Source organism: Hippopotamus amphibius, chromosome 17, assembly GCF_030028045.1.
Source record: "Hippopotamus amphibius kiboko isolate mHipAmp2 chromosome 17, mHipAmp2.hap2, whole genome shotgun sequence".
In the NCBI taxonomy this organism is placed as follows: domain Eukaryota; kingdom Metazoa; phylum Chordata; class Mammalia; order Artiodactyla; family Hippopotamidae; genus Hippopotamus; species Hippopotamus amphibius.
This window is the reverse complement of record NC_080202.1, coordinates 16,099,679-16,119,598: the sequence shown is the minus strand read 5'-3', so window position 1 is coordinate 16,119,598 and position 19,920 is coordinate 16,099,679. Positions and strand designations below refer to the sequence as shown.

Below are 19,920 nucleotides of genomic sequence, written 5' to 3'. Positions count from 1 at the left end.
AACGAGTGAAGCTAATAATAGCCCATGTACACTGAGTGCTGGCCCAAGCCTGGGTGCGTTGTATGTGTTAATTTAGACTGTTTACAATCAATTCTGAGATTATGCCCATTTGGGGGGCATAATGCAGACCCAGAATGGTTAACTTGCCCTGCCAATGTTGCACAGCTATTAAATTGGCAGTGTGAGGACGCAAAGCTAGGCAGTCCGGCTCCAGAGTTCAGGTACTGCCAGACTAGCGGCAGACAGGTACCGAGGAGCGTAACTGTAGGCATTCCAATGTGAGCTGAAGAAACTGGAGAGAAGTAGATGAAGTTGAGATTTTTAAGAGGCGTAATCTCCAGCACTGGTGACTGATTGGATGGGGCTAGAGACAGGGAGGAGTTGAGGCTGAATCCCTGGTTTGTGGCCTGAATGCTGCTGTGGAAAGGATTCCTCCAAGATTCCTCCCTAGAACCCTCCAAGCAGGACGACTCTTGCTCCCCTATACACCCAGTTCATTTAATTCTAGGTACAGGTATTTGTTCCCTGTGTCTCACTCATTTTAGAATCCCAGAGTTCAGCCCAGGTCCTGGCCCCCAGCAAGGGATCCACAGAACCCAGCTGAATTCCAGCCCTTCTAGGCCTCTCAGGGTTAGATTAACTCCTTAGCCCAGAGAGAGAGAGAGAGAGAGAGAGAGAGAGAGAGAGAGAGAGAGAGAAAACTAGCCCCAGGTGTATCCAAATTAGCGCCTGAACCAGTAAGCTGTAAACCCTGAGATAAACTCTCCACCTACCTCAGTTCCTGAATTTCCTCCATTAAGGAAATGAAGACCTCCTCAGGGTCTAGGGTCGGGCTGAGGGCAGGGTTATATGCAGGGCAGCCAGGCTAGGGGGCCTCCCCAAGACAGCTGAAGGCAACATGGCTCCAAGCCTTAGTCTTCTCTCACTGATGAAGGCTACAGGGACAACCTGATGGTCCTAGTGGCCTCTGGGGGTCAGGGAAGGTGGGGTAGAGGGCAAGGCCACGTCCCCAACACCTTCCCTCCTACCCTAGAGTCAGGGACTCCTATCCCAGCCTCTGTTCTTTAGGGTTGGCTACGACTTTGGGCCAAAGCTTCCCCTCTCAGGGAGTCGGTCTCCTTCCTTATGAAAGGAAAAACCTTTTCCAGCTGCAATACATACTAAATGCTGGCTCTAGATGCCGAGTGTGGTGTCAGGACAGAGGATTAGGAGACAGGAGGACCCAGGGACCACGTTACTGCCCCCATCCCCACCCACCACCACACACACGTGCTGGCCCACAACCAGAGAACAGAAAAGGAGAGTTTATTGAAAACTATATACAGTTGGTCCAGCCCCTACCACAGGCTGCAATCTGGGCAGGTCCCTCCCACATGTCAGGCAGGATCTCAGCCCCTGATGGTGGAGGCCGGGGCTGGAGTCAGGGCTCAGACTCCCTTGGGAAGCTTGACTGCCAGACCCCACAAGGATCTTTGTGAATTTACAACTCGAAATGGCCTGTCGGTGGTGGGCAGGGGACAAGGGAATGGGTCCCTGACCCGACCTAGTCAAAGCCTGGAGAGGGGAACACTACTCTGAAACCTGGGCCCAAGAGGCCCAGCTAGGCTGTCCGGAAGTCTTGGCTACTCCTCTCACGGGAGGTCTTCCTGGATATGGAGGCAAACAGCCCCCTACCACCCCACCCCATGTGCCAGGCCCCACGGGCTGCATAGACTTGGACTGGGGACATCAGGCACCCTCCCTCCCAACACTGACTCAGGGTTCAGGGCTTCCGGAACACCACCCAGGCACAAGACCTGGGGTTGAGAGGTGAGCGCCGGGGTGGTCATGGCTGCAGGCCCAGGACCCTCCTGGGGTGGGGGGTGGTTTGGGGGTCAGGGCGTCCCGCTGTACGAATAGTCAGCTTTGTTGTGCATCACCAGTCGGTCATCCACGAAGTAGAAGCTGTCAGACTGTGTTTCGTACGGGTGACGGATCATCTCATTGACTGCAAGAGAGGCCCAGCAATGTTGGGGCAGAGGTCAGGAGCCTGAGCCAGGCCACTGCAGAGGCTTCAGGACTAGGGAACGGGGACAAGCTGAACAAAGAGTTCCCCCAGCCTCTTTGAGCCTCAGTTTCCCTACAGGTGACCCAGGAATGGCGGCCAGACACAAGAGACCCAGGGTGGGAAGAAGGGGGGCTCAGACCCACACTCCCCCCAACTTGGTCCCCCCTGCGCCCCTCCCGCAGGGCCCTGCTCACGCACTCAGCTCCTCAGAGAGAGGGGGGAAGTCGTAGATGTGCTCGCAAGTGTTCTTGCTGCTGGGGATGCAGAAGCCAAAGTGGAAGTCAAAGCTTTTGAGCAGCTGGTTGCGGAAGTAGTGCCTCTCGATCATGCGGAAGTTGTTGACAGGCTTGTCTCCCACTGTGAACTCCACCCTGAGTGAGAAAAGGAGGCGGGGCTGAGCTGGGCCTCCAGGGCAGCTGGCCAGGCCAGGCTCGGGAGACAGGCTCGGGAAGAACTCAGGAAGGGCCCCCTCCCACCCGCACCCCCCCCAGCCCCCACCCCTCCCCCTCCCCCCAGCCCAGTGACTCACGTGGCTCCCACCTGCCTCAGGCGGAGGAAGGCAGGTGTGAACTGGTAGCGGACAAAACGCCCAGCATTGGGGTCCAGGTCCCGTGGGTTGATGGGCAACCGCTCTGTAATGCACCCCAGCTGGGGCTCAGTGGGCTTCAGGTGGGACCCATGCCCACCCAGGGTTTCACCCCAGGGCCCTCATCTGAATTTTTCAAAACTCCTCAGGAGATCCTGATGCGTATTGAGGGTTCAGACCACTGGCTGAATGCTTTCAATTGCTTCCAGCTGGTCAGCAGGTCACCAACTTCAACTGAGATTCCCAGAGCCGCGAGAGACAAAAAGACCTGGGACCTCTGGAACTGCAGTTCCCAAAGGGGCCTGCAGGGGGCAGGCTGGCAAGGACTGAAGAGGCCAGATTGTCCACCCAAGATGTCCAATCCCAGGAACACATGGGAAGGAAGAGAAGAGGCCCAGCCCCAGGCAGAGGCCACCCCGCCTGGTGACTCCTGGGAAGGCCTGGGTACAAATCCCAGCTCTGCTCTGACTTCTCTGTAACCTGAGGAGTCCCTGGGCAGCCCACTTCACAGCCCTCGCCCACCTCCCTCCACTCACCTGAGGCTGGGGGCTTCTTGATTTCAAAGAGAACAGTGCCTGAATCCATGTCCCGAATCTTGAACCTGACGAAGTCAATCTTGTAGATGTTCTCCTCAGGGGAGCACAGGTAGTCTAGGGGAGACGGGCAGCTGAGCAAGGAAGGGGCCTGCCCAGAAGCCCCTGCTGCCAGCTCAGCTTCTGCGGAACCCCGAACTAGCTACTACATTCTCTGCTCCCAAAGGTCACTGCCTTGCAGAAAGAGAGAATTGAGCTGCTACCCTAAGGGAGCTCCCACAGTGTAGGGGAGATATAGCTCTGCCATTGGGATCTAACGGGGGACGAATGGTTCCATCCTGCTAGCCTCTGGGGCCAGGGAGAGGCAGGGTGGCGGACAAGGCCACCTCCCCCACTTTCCCTCCCACCCCGGGGTTGAGGGCCCTTATTCTAGCCTCTGCTTTGCCAGGACTTGGCTCAGTGACTTTTAACCAAATGAGTCTCTAAATCTGATGGGAAGCCCCTCCCCTCCACCATGAGAGGGAAGATAGAGCCCTGCTTTTAGGAACCTCACTCTAACGGAGGTAACAGCTCTGCCTAGGGAGAGGATACCCTCACCCCCACCCCACAGCCGCCCCTGGCGCCACATCTAGGTGTGTCAAGCAAGGACTTTCTTTGACCTGGGGTAGTGCTGGGGCAAATGAACAACCCCTTCCCTGTTCGTCCTCACCTCCCCCCCAGGCCCCTCCTCTCCCCATAAGAGGCTTATACAAACCCAGCTCCCTTAAAGCAGCTTAGCCAAAGCTCTGCTGACTCAAGCCCAGAGCTTGGAAACTGGGGGGAAGGGAGCCACCTTTGCTCCCATTCCCTGTTGATCTTCAAATGGGAGGAGGTCTTAGCAAATAGAGGGAACCCCCTCAAAGGTCATCTATCCAGCCTTGACTCTGAGCCACCCCCAGAGAGAAGAGTACAGGCAAGGCCAGTAAGAGGGTGTGGCAGGTGCAGCGGGAGTGTGCATGGGGTAAGGCGATCTCAAGCCCAGAAGAGGAACCAGGAATAGTGGTAGGCCCTGCCTGAGGAAGCTCAGAAATAGCAGGGCCTGATCCAACCCTCACTGCTCTTGCAGCAGCAACTGCAAGCACTCAGGGAGGCCTTGCAGCAAATAGGAAGGAACAGAGAGGTGCAGTGGGGGCTCTGGTGCTATCAGCCTGTACAGCATCACATCCTCCCCGTAGAGGCCCGGAAATCACCCCCCAGGCCCCTAGGCCACCTCTTATTCCTCCGGGGCAGGAAGAGGAAGTGAACGTAAAGTCATTTTCTCTTCCACAAGCCTGGGGCAGTCCTCTCCAGGAAGCCCTCCTGCGAGCCACCCGGCACCTTGGAGTCCAGCAGGGACGAAGTAGGGCTTGTGGAAGGGCCTGAGCCCTGGCCTGCCCATCACAGCCCATGGTGGGGAGAGGAGAGGAGGAGGAATGGAAGTAGGCAGCTCCTACCTCACCCTGTACACACCTTATTTTCACAGAAAGTAAGAACTAATCCAAATATGTAGAAGGAAGGTACAGGGCACAAGGAGAGGTTGTGACAGAATTGGGAACAGCATCCTACTTGCCCAACTGCCAGCTCCCCATAAAGCCCTCCTTCTTCCACTAGTCTCTAACTTCTGGAGCCTCTCCTCTCATTTGAGAACAACCTGCAGTATGACCTCAGTCTCCTCTACTGCAAACTCAACCTATCAACCCCTCTGTCCTTAGGGGAAGTGAGGAACAGGCGAGACCCATGGCTCAGGACACCACCTGCACTCCTTCCATCTGCTAGACAAGGATGGGGCCTGGGACCCAGGGTCAGGCCAGATACAGGGCAGAGCGGCCGAGGGCTCAGAACACAACTGCTCTCTTCCCCTCAGCCACAAATAGCTTCCTAAGCTGGATTCAGGGCTAGGTAATCCAGGAACAACAAACCTCAGACTTGTGCGATTAGGGTCAGAAGAGACCAGGCCAGTGGGGAGAGTCCTGGAGTCCTGGTCTCAACTTCTACAAAAGAAAGGGCTCCTGGAAAGACTCTTCCTCTACTCATCCCCCACAGATACAGCATCTCTAAGGGGTATGAATTTCCTCCAGGTTCAGAGACACACAGTTGTACATGGGCTGCAAGCCCCCATAGTTGCAAAATAACCTCTAAAGTTACCTAGGACCTGGACAAGTTAGACACCCTATAAGGAAGTTCTGCCCCAGAGCTAACCTGAATCCCAAATGCCGCTGTTGCCAATTACAGCCCAACTGGCACCAACATCAGACTGGTCCAGGCCCCCTCCCTCTCCCAGTGCCTGCTTGGACAAGGCAGCTCAGCGCTCTGGGGGCCTAGCCAAGAATGGCTGCTGCCTGGCTCATTGAGAAGGGAGATGCTGGTCCCCCGGGGACCTAGATGCACAGGCCTAGACCTGCCATCATGGTCCCCTCCACAGCTGTTTGGAAGCCCTGGGCTCTGCTGCTTCTGCAGCTCCAATGCTCAGGTCCACCGCAGCATCTGCCCTGTACCTCCCAGAGGGGCCCCAAGAGCTGCACTCACAGAGGGAGCCAGTGCAGGGTTCCTAATCAATGAGGCCAAAGTAGAAGGCCACTGCCTCCCCAAACGCCTTCTGTTCTTTGAAGCTCTGCCACTGCCTCTGCCATGAGACTTCCTGGCCCTTGTTCCCTGCTTATGGTGACCCCCTCCCCTGCCCTGAATGCCCAGTTGTCTGCCTCTAGGCAGCAGCCACGAGCAGTCCTGTGGGGCCCTCAGTACTACTGATAAAAGAGCCCTATTTACAGAGCATGCACAGCATGCCAGGCACAGTACAAAATCAAAGGATTTATTTTCACAATAGCTCTGTAAGGTAGGTGTCCTTAACCCCATTTTACAGATGAATAAGCTCAGAGAGGTGACGTTATTAGCCCAAGGTCACACAGCCAATTACATAGCAAAGCTGAAACTTCAACTTAGGCAGTTCAGCTCAAAAACTCAACCACAGTAGAGACTTGGCCTCCCAGGAGAGGACAGGCCCTAGTCCAGGCTAAGGGATGGCATTAGCCCACTCCCTTGAGAGGGCCCAGAGCCAACCCACTAAAGCTTCCTCCTCAGGTCCTTTCCTCGGGAAGGGGATGGCCCCAGACTTCCAGGGGTGTCCAGGGTGAAGGCATCAATGGTCAGGGAGACCTGAGGGTTCTGATACCACCCAAATAACTCAGCCTCCACCGAGCCTGCAGGGTGGAGGAGGCTGGGGACAGGCTGCACTCAGCCCCCCTCCTCATTCTGCAGAGAAAATCTTCACAGGGCTCTGAAGACTGTGGGGAAGGGTTCACAGTTGCAGCAGCTGCCTCACCTCCACCATGGGAAAGGGGGATGGACTCCTCAAAAAGGAAGGAGTGGGGTGCAAAGAAATCTCTGAAGGGACAAGAGGGGCGCTGAGAGAGATCAAGGGAAGGGGAGACATGAAACCTCAGGCTTGGAGGCAGAAGGGTAGGGGACATAGGGGAGGCGGACTCGGGTGGGGGAGGGGAAGCAGGGGGGAGGGCGGGAAAGGGGGCGGGGGCCCGGGCTCCGCGCGCCTCGAGGGCCCCCTCTCCTGCACTCTCGCTCCCGCCCGCGGGCGGCGCTCCCTCGCCGGTGCTCACCGCCCGTGATCCGCTGCAGCCCCAGCACGTCCTCCGGCCCGATCGGCTGCTTCCTCTGCAGCGGCCCCGGCCTGGGCCCCGGGCCTGCCTCCGGTTCCGACTCGGACCCGGATTCGGATTCCGCCTGCAGCTCCGGCTTGGGCTCCACGCTCAGGCCCGAGGCCCCTGGAGCGGGCTCCGCCCCCGTCCCAGCCCCGCCGCCGCCCTTCTTCACCTTCATGGCCTCGCGGGGCCGCGGTTCGCCTGCTGCCGCCGCGGCTGCCTGCGCCGGCTGGAGCCGAGAGAAGGGGGAGCGTCCGCAGCCCCGCCCCGGGCCGGGCCGGGGCCCCAGGTACCGCCCCGCCCCCGGGGTGGGCCTGACACTGGCCCCGCCCACCGCCCGCCCACCTGGGTTACTCACCGGGGGGCTGGGATGGGGCCCGCCCTGGACTTCGTTCATTTTTTCGAATCGGGGTGCCGGCTACCTTCCCCTTCTTACTCGCTGTGCTCCAGCCACTCCGCCCTTCCCTCTGCCCCGCAGAGGAGGTCCCGCCTCAGGGTCTTTGCCTGGGATGCTCTTCCCTCAGATGGCCTCCTCTTGTCCCTCTGGTCTCAGCTCAAATGGCATCCGCTCAGAGGCCCTCTCAAACACCCCCAGTCACTATCTGATCAGCCTGCTTTTTCTTTCTAATGCATTATCTGAAGTTAGGTTCATTTGTTCACCAACTCGTCCCCCGTTCAGTGAAAGTGTCAGAGATCCTGTCTTTGTTCTCTATAATACCCAGCACAGTACCCACTGCAGCCTGTGCTCAATACAGTTGACCCTCGAACAACACGGGTTTGAAGTGCGTGGGTCCACCTATTTGTGGATTTTTTTTCAATACAAAATACTACAGAAGTAGACGATGGGAGGTTGGCTGAATCCATGGATTACAGAACGGCAGATAAACAGAGCCAAATATAAATTATACTCTGATTTTTGAATGCATAGAGGGTGGGTGCCCCTAAACCCATGTTGTTCACAGGGCAACTGTATATTCTTTTACTGAATTTATGAATCAGTATCTGAGGGCTTACACTGGTACAAGCTATTCTCTCCCAAACCCCCTGCTACACAACCCAGAACATACCAAAGGACAATAGCCTACAATGTCCAGCCCCCACAGGGCCCTCCAGGACAGGGAAGCAAGAAGGGCACATGGCCCAGTGGAAGCAAAGTGGACCAGTGAGCCCAGGAGGACAGACTAGGAAACCATTACTTACGCACGAATGAAGAATGAAAGTTATGCTCATACTTCATATCATTCCAATTCACATTCAACCAATGTTTATTGAGAGCCTAGAATATGCCAGACATTTTCACATGCTCATCACATTTAATCCTCACAACCCACCTTGTAGGGGAGGTATCATTAGTGCTATTTTAACAAATGAAAAACTGAGGCTCAGAGAGGATTAGCGGCTTATTCAAAGCTCCCCAGACGATAAGTGCAGAAGCAAGGGTTTGAATTCAGGCATGTTTAATCCCAAATCCGGAACTTTCCCCGCTGCACCACACTGCCTCTGTGAAAGGGTGAAGGGAACCTCTGCCACACATAGCATCAGGTATAGCCAGCTAGGAGGGAGGGGAGCAAAGAAGAAGGTGCCAGAGGTGATAGGTGCCTGTCCCCTTCAATGAAAGCAGTGCTAGGGTTCTCCCTGAAGGGTTAGAGAGAAGCGTGGAGGGAAGGGCCCTAGAATCCAACCCAGAGCTTTCCCCTAATACTCCCTCTCAGTGCAAGAGGACTGTGAGGAACAGGACAGAAGCACAAGCTGCCCCTGCTCCCACAGGGAGATAGAAAAGGGCCTTCAAGTTCAAGCCAGGTAAGGAGACCCAGATGATGTGTCTTTTGAGGATGAGGGGGTGGGAGGATGGGGGCATTAAGAATGGGAGGGACCTGAGTCAGAAAATAGGAGGGAGTGTTATCCTTTGACTGCTGGAGTGGCAACAGAGCAGGCTGGAGACAAGTCATTCGTGGCAGGCCCCATTACGTGCCTCTTAATCTAACACCTCCCATCCTGGCTGGAAAGGAAGGCTTCCTAACTGCCATGCTGCCCTGCTCAGTCTGTCTTCTCAGGCTTTTTCCAGGACTTGCGAGCCTCCAGGAAGATCTTGAACAGGGACAAGAGGATGGGCACAGCCATAGGCAGGAAGAGTGGGATGTAGATGGCAAACTTCTGGTCATCAGGGAAGTAGAGGAGGTGGAGGAGAGAGGGATCGAAAAAGGCACGTTCCGAGGACGTCACAGCTTCCCGGCTGGCAACGAAGGCAGAGGCCAGGTGCCCAGAGGCCAACTCCTCCGCTGCCTTCTGGACTGCAGCTACAGCCCTGTACACCTAGGAAGGGGGTAGGGGGTTACCGAAAAGTCCTAGTCATTGGCTGGTGGGGAGGGTGGGAGAGGACCTCACTGTGTCTTCCATCTACCAGGCAGGTTGCCTGGAGTTCACCCAGGATATATGGAGGCCAGTATAAAAGGGCTGGGGGGTATCTTCTTAATGCCTGCTTAACACCTCACACCTGCACTGGACTCCTTACTGGGGAGCTAGCCCTGTCCTCTAGAGGAAGCCTAGGCACTCAAGGATGGCATGCCCACACACTCCCTGGACCTCAGATGGCTCTCTGGTTTCACCACACTCTGGCCGTTGCTGGCCACTCCACTCCGAGGCCAAAGAATTTGTCTCCTGCCTGCTTACCTCAGATGCCACATCGTCCTTGATGACAATGTTGCCGATCTTGCCCAGAAGCTGGGCCAGGGACGTGAGAGTGGTGGTGGCTGTGGCCAGGTTCTCCACTGACCGAGCCCAGAGCAGCCGGTCTAGCTCCCAGGTCATTATCCCTTCACTCTTAGGCCCTGAAAAGAGGCATTTTGGAGGCACCTGGGGCTGAGCAATTCCAAAGAGCAGCCTGTAGGAACAGCAAAGAAGGTCAAAGGGGCACGACTAGAAGGTGGGAGAAGATGGTTAAGATTCCTAGAATACCTGTTAGGATTTTCAACCTCACCCAGAACCACAGGGGTTATAGGAAGTGCCTTAGCATCTTAGAGGGTGAGCAGCAACACTAAGTAACCCAGAGCCCCAAGCCCTGCTTTAACCAATTTTTCACTTTTACCAGTTTCTATACTGGACTTCTAAGATCTTGTGTGAAAAAAGGTTCCATGGCTAAAATATTTCTAATTAACACCAACTTAATCCCCTCCCCGCCTACTCTCTCTTTGGACAAATGGGGCCCCTGAGCCTCAGTTAAGGGATGACCCAGGAACACCTCTGACAAGGCATGTATACTGTGCCTCTCTATTCCTGCACCCATGGCAGACATTGCTAATCAATCAGAATCCTCTTTCCTGATGAGCCCAGACACAGCCTTAGAGTCTTCAACACAGGGCATCAGGAAGCCACTATCAATAGATCCGTTAGTATGAGAATTAACAGCTATTTTCTTAATCATCCCTAATCACATCCCATGGACCTGACACTCATGAGCCTGTTTTTCCTAGAATAGTTTTTGTCAGCAACTAGTCTTTCTTAAGAGAAGGATGAAGTGATCCTTGGAAACCTTTCTTGGTTTCCTTGGGGCTCCAGGCACAGCCAAGGTATCCCTGCCAGGTGAGAGTTCACTCCAGTCAGCTCAGGAGACTGTGGTCAGACTCAGTGCCCACGCCCCCAAGTGGATCCCCCAGGACCTCACCGCAACTGAGCCAGAAACACCTCCATCACCCGCACCATGTCCACCTCAACTCTCACTGGCAGCGCCGAGCCATTGTAGGCTTTGGGGTCCACATTGTATACCTGCAGGGGGATATGAGGTTGCCTCAACATCACGCCAGGACCGTGCACAGCTCTGCCCTAGACACTCTGGAGGCCATGACAGGAAAGGAAGACATACGCTGTGCTCTTTAAAAATTACAAACTTAATATGTTTGCAGTACCTGCTATTGGGAGCTTTATATAAATTATCTCCACTACCCCCTCAAAAATCTTGTTAAAGAAATGTTTTTTATTCCATTTTAGAGCTCCTACCCATGAGAAACTCCCAATCTAACAGGGGAGACAACATTCCCAACCTTCTAAGACTCCCACAAATAGGGCCAAGACCTAAGTAATACACAGAACAGTCCTAAGTCAGTGCAAACTGCAAGTGCAAAAGGGTCCTGTTAGAGAAACACTGACAGAAGTGAGAAGCAGCGGGGCTGGCCGAGGCAGGGCATGACCTCACAGCACCTCACCACCACCCCCCCGACCCAGGCTGGGCCATGGAGGACAGCAGAGGAACAACACAAGGAACAGTCTCAGGGAACATCTGTCTGTCCCCGAAGCTTGGGCTCTGGGGTCTGCATGGGCCGACCATTACCATAATGCCACCCCAGCGGGGACTGTGGAAGGCGTTGGTGGCCACTGGAGCCCCATCCTTGTCCTGAATGTACAGGGGGGAGTGGGCAAGCTCGGGTACGTAGAGTAGAAAGTTGAGCACAGGGTAAAGGGAGGCAGCGCTGGATCCTGTGGCACAAAGAGAAGGGGAGTCAGCACCCTACACATGCTGGATCTACACCTTAGTTCCAGGTCAGCCTCTGACTGGCTGGTCCCTCACTCTGGACCCCATCTTCCCCAATGCTAATCACCAGGATATCCTCTGGGCCTGGGTCTCTGTGGGAAAGAACCTCAACATTCTCCCGAGGTGTGCCACATGCATGAAGTGCAGTCCTCAGCCCCAAACTGCCCCCACATCGCCCCTCCTCCAACAGCCTGCCCCCCTCAACTGTCCAAGACAGCTCTCTTGGCCACTGCCACACTACACCCATATTACTATAACCCGTTTTATACACAAGGACAAATCTGACCTCAGGTCAGTTCCTGCTTAATATCCTTCCATGGCCAGCCATGCATACCAGGTGAGAGTTCAAACTACTTGACGTGGTCCTTTATGATCTGGTGCCTGCCGGCCTTGCCAGACTCATCTTGGTTCACCTGCACTGAACTTCTCTGAGCTTCCAGAATGTCTATACACTCTTAACTCTTTTGCATCTAAACTCATAGCTGCCTAGCCTGAAATCCCCCTCTACCTCTGTAGTCAGCAGTGCCTTAAAGCAGTCCCTCAGACTCTGTAGGAAAGAAGGGAGGGATGGAAGGAAGACAGGAGATAAGGAGGAAAGAAGGGAAGCAGGAGGAATGCACCAAGGCCTCACCTGTTGCCCCATCCACATCCCTTGGTCCACACTGGCCTAACCCTGGTGCCTGACACTCCACAACTAGTGATAGACTCCCTTTGGTTTGCCTCTATTACAGTTCTTGGTCGCACCTACTCTTCTGGGGTACAAGCCCCAAAATGAAAAACTGCAACCCCAGCTTCACGGTTGCTCAGCCTCAAGCGGCAGAACTGTCAATTCAAATTCTGCCTTCATGTACTTCTGCCGCTGTCTCTCCTGCACGTGTGGCCGTATCTTTCCTCGATGGCTTGCAGGGAGGAAAATGCAGCCTATGCACTTGTTTATAAAAAGCGCTGGGAATGTTTAATAAATGCTTTTGCATATGACAGTGTGGAGATGGAGACGTCAACAGACTATCATGAAAAAGGAGCCTAAATGCCCAGCACCTCCTCAACACCCTCAGACCCGCCCAACCTGGGAGCCATCGCTACATACAACCCGCCTCCCACCCCAGGCTGAGCCTTCAGGGTCCTTCCCCGGCCCAGCAGAAAGGCGCTCACCCAGCCGGGATTCCACTGGGTTGATGACATGGGGGAGGCTGTGCGCGGCCAAGTAGTAGCTGGAGGAAGCTGGGTCAAAGCGGGGGTTTACCCCCAACACTGCGTAGTAAAGGATCTGGAGAGCAAAGAAGGAGCATGTTATTTGTCTACTGATTTATATTCCAATCTGTCCCCAAAAAAGTTCTGAGGTGCCTTAAAAAGATGACATTTAGGCAGGGCAAAATATAAGAGATAAAAATCAAGGCTGAGAGAAAATAGGGATGGGGAAAAAATAACAAAGCTAAGGATAAAGTTAACACACTAAATCTATGCTTTAAACACCACATTTTTACCAGGCTTTCTAACAGCCTAAACATAGAATAGCGTAATTCAGTGTCCACAAGGTCAAATCGAATCAGTTATTCGGAAGTAATTTCTCCCATTACCAAGACCTGATAAAAATTTCTCCCACGTTTTCCCTAAAGGACTCTGTGTGATTCAGAAAACTACATTCTTCACATCTTTATTATTACATTCACATATTTCAGGAAGTTTTTTTGTTTGTTTTTTAATAGGTTTTAGGATGGCACAACTGTTGAATACAGTTCCAGAAAGAGCCATGAGGAAGTTCAGTTTTCAAAAATCATTGACAAAACTCCTCAAGCCAGACACCAAGGAGGGAAAGTAGACCTCAGAACCATACACGTACACAGGAATTTCCTAGCAAATCAGTGAGCTCAAAGAGCTGGAAGAACAGACTACACTTGTAAATGCCAAATATGGAGGGACTTGGAAAAGGATGGTGCAGCCAGGAAAAGGGCTCCTCAACTTGCTCCCAGTCTCACCTGAGAGTCCACAGAGAAGTTGCCCACAGCACTGAGGGCATTCAGGAAGGGCTGCACATAGCGCCGGACTGCCCCCTCGATGTCCCAGTGGACGTCATGGGACTTGGGGTCAGGGTTGAGTAAGCTGAAGGTGATTTCATAGCCTATAGAAACAGGAGTCAGGGAAGTCAAAGGCATCTGTGGATCAAAGGCAGCTTGTACCCATGGCTGAGTTGAACTTGTTTCTCCTCTGAAATGGGGCTGGTTGCCATCAGGGAACCAAAGGGAGGATAAAACTGGGATGAGGGACCTCCTAGGTGGCACAGTGGATAAGAATCCGCTTTAGGAGAAAGATGAGGGGCCTCCTAGGTGGCGCGGTGGCTAAGAATCCACCTGCTAATGCAGGGGATAGGGGTTCAATCCCTACTCCGGGAAGATCCCACATGCCGCGGTGCAACTAAACCCGTGCACTACAACTATTGAGCCTGTGCTCTAGAGCCCATGAGTCACAACTATTGAGCCTGTGTGCCACAACTACTGAAGCCCGTGCTCCACAACAGTAGAAGCCACCGCAGTGAGGAGCCCACGCACCACAATGAAGAGTAGCCCCCTGCTTGCTGCAACTAGAGAAAGCCCATGTAAAGCAATGAAGACCCAACGCAGCCAATTAATTACTTAATTAATTTTCTAAAAAAAACAAAAAAAAAGATGAAACCACAGAAGAAAAGAGTGTTTGCATGCAGATTCCCCTCCTGCCCCATGGTCTCCACGTAATTCATTTCCCTCTCATTTCCCATGGCAAAGCCCGGTCACCCTACCCAAGCTGGACTTGAGAGGCCGCCTCTTATCAGAGCTCCACTTGTCCTCTGGGAGGTGGTCAGCCAAGGCTGCAGCAAGCACATCCTCAGTCAAAGACATGGCCTGGGCTACCTGGATTACGCGGCGGCCGATGATGTTAAAGGCCTCCCGGTGCATTATCCCCCGCACAACTGCCATCCTCTTGGGCCCAATGTAGCTCATCATGTCCTACGAGGGGCAAGCAAGGGACAGAAGGTCCACGGCTCAGGGAAGAAAGCAGAAGAGCACTCTGGCTCCTGTCTTTGAGAACCTGGCCTTTTGCCACCAACCAACAGGCCTGCACCTCTCTCTAGATTCATAGCAAGTCATTATCTCAGCATTTCTGAGCTATGGGTATATACGAGTGTTTTCATTCACTTCAGTTCCCTTCTCCTTCCCAGTCGACAAAGGTCCGGGCAGCAGCTAAATCTTCATGGGCTGGAAACTAAGAGATGGCGTGCTGAGCAAGAGTAAACAAACAACGGGAAAGTTTGATACAAGTAAGTGGCACATGGCAAAGAGGCAAGTATAAGAATTTTCACAGGGGCTTCCTAGGTGGCGCAGTGGTTAAGAATCCACCTGCCAATGCAGAGGTCACGGGTTCGATCCCAGCTCCAGGAAGATCCCACATGCCGCGGAGCAACTAAGCCCGTGTGCCAAAAAAAACAAAAAAAAAAAGAATTTTCACAGCGGCATTATTTGCAATAGGATAAAACTGGAAACAATCCAAATGCCTGTCAGCAACAGAATGGATAAACTGTGATATGTTTATACAATGAAACATCAGACAAAATTTTAAATGAATGCATTAGATTCAACTAGACATATTATCACAGATGATTCAAACATAAAGGTCAAGCAAAATGAAAACTGGATAAGAACATACACTGTATTATGGCATTTATGTAAAGTTCAAAAATATGCAAAATTAAACATATTGTTTATAGAGATATAACATATGTGATAAAACTTGAAAGAAAAGTAAGAAAATGATACAAACTACCGTCCCCTTGGGCTGCAAGGGGATGGGGTAGAACCATGGAGATGCACAGGGCTATACTGTAGTTTGCAAGCTGGGGGTGGGTACATGGATGTTCATCAAATTTTTCTTTCATCTTTTTGTAATAATTAAATATTTCATTTTGAATTTAAAAATAAAATGGTACCTGGTACAGCTCCCACTGAGCCTTTTGCTCAGAAAGTGAAAAGGTCAATGTATTGCTCATATTATCATCACAGCCCATGCAAACCAGCTTCTTTAATCCTACTGATTTTTTTCCCACTTTAAATTGCAACTTCAACCATATACAAGCCTTGGATTTAGAAAGACCCGAAGTCAATGAAAACAATCCCCATTTGCATTCTTTTTAAAAAGTACTTGAGGAGAGTTTTCTGTAGCAAATGGAAGGAATGGCAGCAATACTGCAAGGAGGAGATTTAGAAGAGGACGAGCTGAAGGGAGAAGGCATGGCCGCAGCCTCTCTGCTCACCCTACCTGAGGGAGAAGCAAGGAGTGTTCAGAGATCACGTACACTGTCAGGGAGCCCTCTGCTTGCTCCGATGGCTCAGCTAACATGGTTTCTGCCTCTGGGGATGAGAGCAGGTGGTGTACCAGGAGCAAAAACACCATTCCCTCTCCCTCGGGCTCCCACATGGTGACTAACCCATCATTCCACCTCCCGCTCACACCCAGCTGACACTGTGGCTGGGCTTGGCCCTTGGTGGCCCAAACTGAGACATAAGATATCTCATTCCCAGCTTTCCCAGAGAGACTCTGGAGTTAAGACAAGGTATGGAAGGAGTTCTGTGGTGGCCTAGTAGTTAGAATTCCAGGCTTTCACTGCCGTGGCCTGGATTCAATCCTGGGTCGGGGAACTGAGACCCCTGCAAGCCGCAAGGCACAGCCAAAAAGGAAAAAAGGAAGACAGACAAGGTATGGAAACTACACACTTAGACATCAGAAGGAAAAAGAGGGCTTCCTGCTAAAATGATCACCCATTCCGGTACCTTGTATACTGCCCAGTGACAGGGCCTCCTTCTCATGATCCAAAGCCCTCCGATAGGCCTTCTGGAAACGGCATTTGATTTTCAATTTGTCTTAGAGAAAAGAAAGAAACATGATGAGAAGAGCAAATGTCAGACTTTGCCCACCTTTCCAGCCCTAACACTGCCGAGCATCCAAGGAGAGCAAGATGATTGTCTGCAGGGAAAGACCAAGAAGCTACAGCCGATTCCAATGATTTCTGCACGGATGATATAAACACACAGCACTCCACCTCTTCCACCAGCCCAGCTCTTGCCTCTGCCTGTGTACCTTCAGCCTGAAGTACCCCATCCCCTCCACAGGGAAATCTATTACAATATTCATTACATTAAGTGGTAAAAGGAGGAAAGCCATATGATCATTTCAATAGATGCCTCAGAATAAACTCAGTGAACATTCTTGATAAAAATAAGATGCACACTTAATGACAAAACACTATAGTTCCATAAAAATTAGTATTAAAATAAGGATGCCTGCTATCTCCTCTATTATTCAGCACTGTTCTTTCTGAAGTTCCTGACCAATGCAATAAGTGAAAAAAGAGAAACATGAATATTTGAAAGAAAGAGATAAAATGGCCACTTTTTGAAGTAGTATAATTCTTTTCAAAGAGAATCAAAGAGAACCTACTAAAAAAACTATTCAAGAATATGCAGGAGGGACTTCCCTGGTGGTCCAGTGGTTAAGAATCCTCCTTCCAATGCAGGGGACGTTTTTGATCCCTGCTTGGGGAACTAAGATCTCACAAGCTGCAGTGCAACTAAGCCCGCATGCCACAACTGCTAAGCCCACATGCTCTAGAGCCAGTGCGCTGCAACTAAAGAAGCCTGAGCGCCTCAACAAAGAGCCCATGTGCCGCAACTGACCCAATGCAGCCAAATAAATTAATAAAAAAAAAGAATATGCAAGAATCCATAGCTTTCTAATAAATACTAGCAATACCCAATTTAAAGAGCAAGTATTTTTAAAAATCCCAATTGCAGTAACAATATAGATCATAAAAATATCCAGGAATAAATGTATAAAACTATAAGAAAAAAAAAACCAAGACTTTGCTCAATGACATAAAAGAAGATGTGAATAAAATGGAAAACATACAAGGCTCCTAGATGGAAAGACTAAATCTTCTCAGGATGTCAATTCTCTCCAAGTTAATCTAAACATTTAAGGGAATCCCAAAGGGATTTTTTTGCCACCTGGAACTTGACAAGCTGAACCTAAAACTTATTAGGAGGGACTTCCTTGATGTTGCAGTGGTTAAGAATCCGCCTACCAATGCAGGGGACACGGGTTCAAGTCCTGGTCTGGGAAGATCCCACATGCCACAGAGCAACTAAGCTCTTGAGCCACAACTACTGAGCCCGTGCGCCTAGAGCCCATGCTCCACAACAAGAGAAGCCACAACGATAAGAAGCCTGTGTACTACAACAAAGAGTAGCCCCGCTCGCCAACTAGAGAAAGCCTGTGCACAGCAACAAAGACCCAACACAGCCAAAAATTTAAAATAAAATAAAATAAAATTTATTGGGAAAGTTCTTTATAGAATTCCAAGTCATAAATGCAGAAGATGGCAGAATTTAAAAATCGCCATTCTGCACCCTAATGAAATGGATTCCAGTATCAACAGATGCTAAAAACCATCAGGTGAAAGGTTGACAGGGAACTAAAATACAGAAATCAAGCTGACAATATCTGAACTCACTAAATCATCTTTGTATCACCCAAAGTGAAACAACCAGGCCATTACATGATAGAACACAAGAGGAAGAACACCCCACCAACTATAAAGTACTCTTGCCTACAAAACTGAACCTGATTTTGATCAAACCTCTAGATCTAACTACCAGTTTATAAGAAATATGGATAATAAAGGAATAAGTAAAATGAACCCAGGAGGAAGAAATCTGCCAAATCCAGAATGTGAGATGTTCTATCAAATAAATGACCTGGTTTCTCCACCAAATCAATGAAAAGAAGCATATTGGGATGGGGTAGGGAGAGCTGATATATAATAAAAGAGATAACAAAATGGGGATCATAATGTTAGGATTAAATGAAGTAACACATGTAAAGTGTTTCACCTAGTTTCTGGCATTTAATGAACAACTAATATTAGCTATCATTATTACTAACTAGTGTTATCCCTCCCTCTCCTCCTCATTTAACCTGAATTCCGACATATCCTTTAAAAATCTGGCTTAAAAATTACAGCCCTCAAAATCTTCTCTACCTTTCTTTCCTCTCAGACAGCTATAGTCTCTATCTTAAGTAGTCTCTGTTTCTTATATACTTATATACTTCTACTGTGATTTCTTTATCTGTCTCTCTCCCCTACCTATGAATTTCTTGAAACCATTACCAACGTATTCATCCCCAAATTCCTTATACCTAAGAAAAGTGCCTAACACTCAATAACGTGTTGAATGGTAAACTGAATAAGGCCTGTATACAAGTCCAAATTGATTCCAAACCCTGTGAACACATTCCACTACATCCCACATCCTCCCCATCCCCTAGTGAGCATCACCTGCCTCTGATCAGGTAGCACAACTGTTTTGTGAATAAAACCGCCACTTTAATGGTGAATACTGAATTTAAAGCTGCTTTTTTCCTAAGCAAACACACTGTTCATTCGGAGAGGCCTTTTAATAAGTTTTTGATCACTTTCATGGGATACCCACGCTCCTCCTAACCAACCCATCTGTGGAATGAGCTCAGACCAGAAAGACTGCCCTGATCCCCCAGGAACTCACACTTCAGAGGGATCTCTCTCTCATGCACTACGGTGAAAGGCAGCTTTTCCTGGTCGTCTAATGGCACTGACTCCTGGGTAAACACGACAGTGACCGGCACCATAAGCCGGAGCTGCGGGAATAAGCATCAGGGCCATCAGCTGAGTCTCCAACTTGCCGGTGGGCTGTCCCCCTGGTCCTCCACCACCGCGGTCTTACCTGCAGGGAATTCAGCCCACTGATCTCGGAGTAAGGCAACGGGGCCCGGTAGGTCTCCGTGGTCTTCCACCAGAGCGGCAGGCCCAGCACGATGACCACCGCGGCGAAGAAGAGGGCAGCACGCTTGCCTCGAACCACCTCTGAGGGCACGGGGGGATCCACTGAGGCGCCAGAGATGTGCTCGGGTGCCGGCCCCACCCCCCGACGCGGAGGAGCCCCTGCAACCTGTACTCAGGGCCTCTCTGCGCGCATTCGGAGGGATTCCCGCGCGAGCTGCCCCGGCTCGAGTCTGAAGGGATGCTGTTTGAGACGAACACCGACCCCCAGTCCGCGGGACCTCTGGCACACCACAGTCCCCACCCCCGCATTCCTCCCTCGCATTCCGCGAGCCGCAGCCCCCACCCGAAAGCCACCGCACCTAGGTCTGTAGCTGCGGCCCCGGGGGCCGCCATGCTTGCTTCCGATTGCTCCTGCCGCCGAGGGGCGGAGCTGCGTAGGCCTCCCCCAATCGGAAACCCGCAAGGGGTGGGCGTGCCCACGGCAGCGATCGCGGCCAATCACAAGCGTCACTCCAGACGCGCAGGCGGGAGAAAACTGGCGATGGGTGGGCGGGGTCTGTAAGGAGCATCTCGGCAGGTTTGAAACGAGGCTACCTGGGAGTGCAGGAGCGAGTTTCGGTTTTGCTGGAGGGCACCTTCCGCCTCCTGTGAAAACCCACTCCTAGCTCAGGGATTAAGAGCGCAAACTCTGCAGTTGTTAAGTACTAACTGG

General features: G+C 51.6%; 2 protein-coding genes across 2 annotated transcripts; both read right to left on the bottom strand.

The window, feature by feature from the left end:
• Positions 1 to 1,297: 1,297 nt before the first annotated feature.
• UNC119 (unc-119 lipid binding chaperone) lies at positions 1,298 to 7,071 on the bottom strand. Its single transcript, XM_057715658.1, has 5 exons — positions 6,796 to 7,071; positions 3,170 to 3,283; positions 2,577 to 2,679; positions 2,246 to 2,418; positions 1,298 to 1,987 (listed from the first exon to the last, which is right to left on the bottom strand). Exons 1-5 carry the CDS (start codon positions 7,013 to 7,015, stop codon positions 1,875 to 1,877), a joined length of 723 nt encoding a protein of 240 aa, XP_057571641.1. The 5' UTR covers positions 7,016 to 7,071; the 3' UTR covers positions 1,298 to 1,874.
• Positions 7,072 to 8,078: 1,007 nt separating this feature from the next.
• On the bottom strand, positions 8,079 to 19,624 carry PIGS (phosphatidylinositol glycan anchor biosynthesis class S). Its single transcript, XM_057716133.1, has 12 exons — positions 19,568 to 19,624; positions 19,150 to 19,289; positions 18,952 to 19,063; positions 16,162 to 16,251; positions 15,650 to 15,741; positions 14,136 to 14,343; positions 13,339 to 13,481; positions 12,515 to 12,629; positions 11,162 to 11,307; positions 10,499 to 10,599; positions 9,508 to 9,718; positions 8,079 to 9,150 (listed from the first exon to the last, which is right to left on the bottom strand). Exons 1-12 carry the CDS (start codon positions 19,599 to 19,601, stop codon positions 8,875 to 8,877), a joined length of 1,668 nt encoding a protein of 555 aa, XP_057572116.1. The 5' UTR covers positions 19,602 to 19,624; the 3' UTR covers positions 8,079 to 8,874.
• Positions 19,625 to 19,920: the final 296 nt, after the last annotated feature.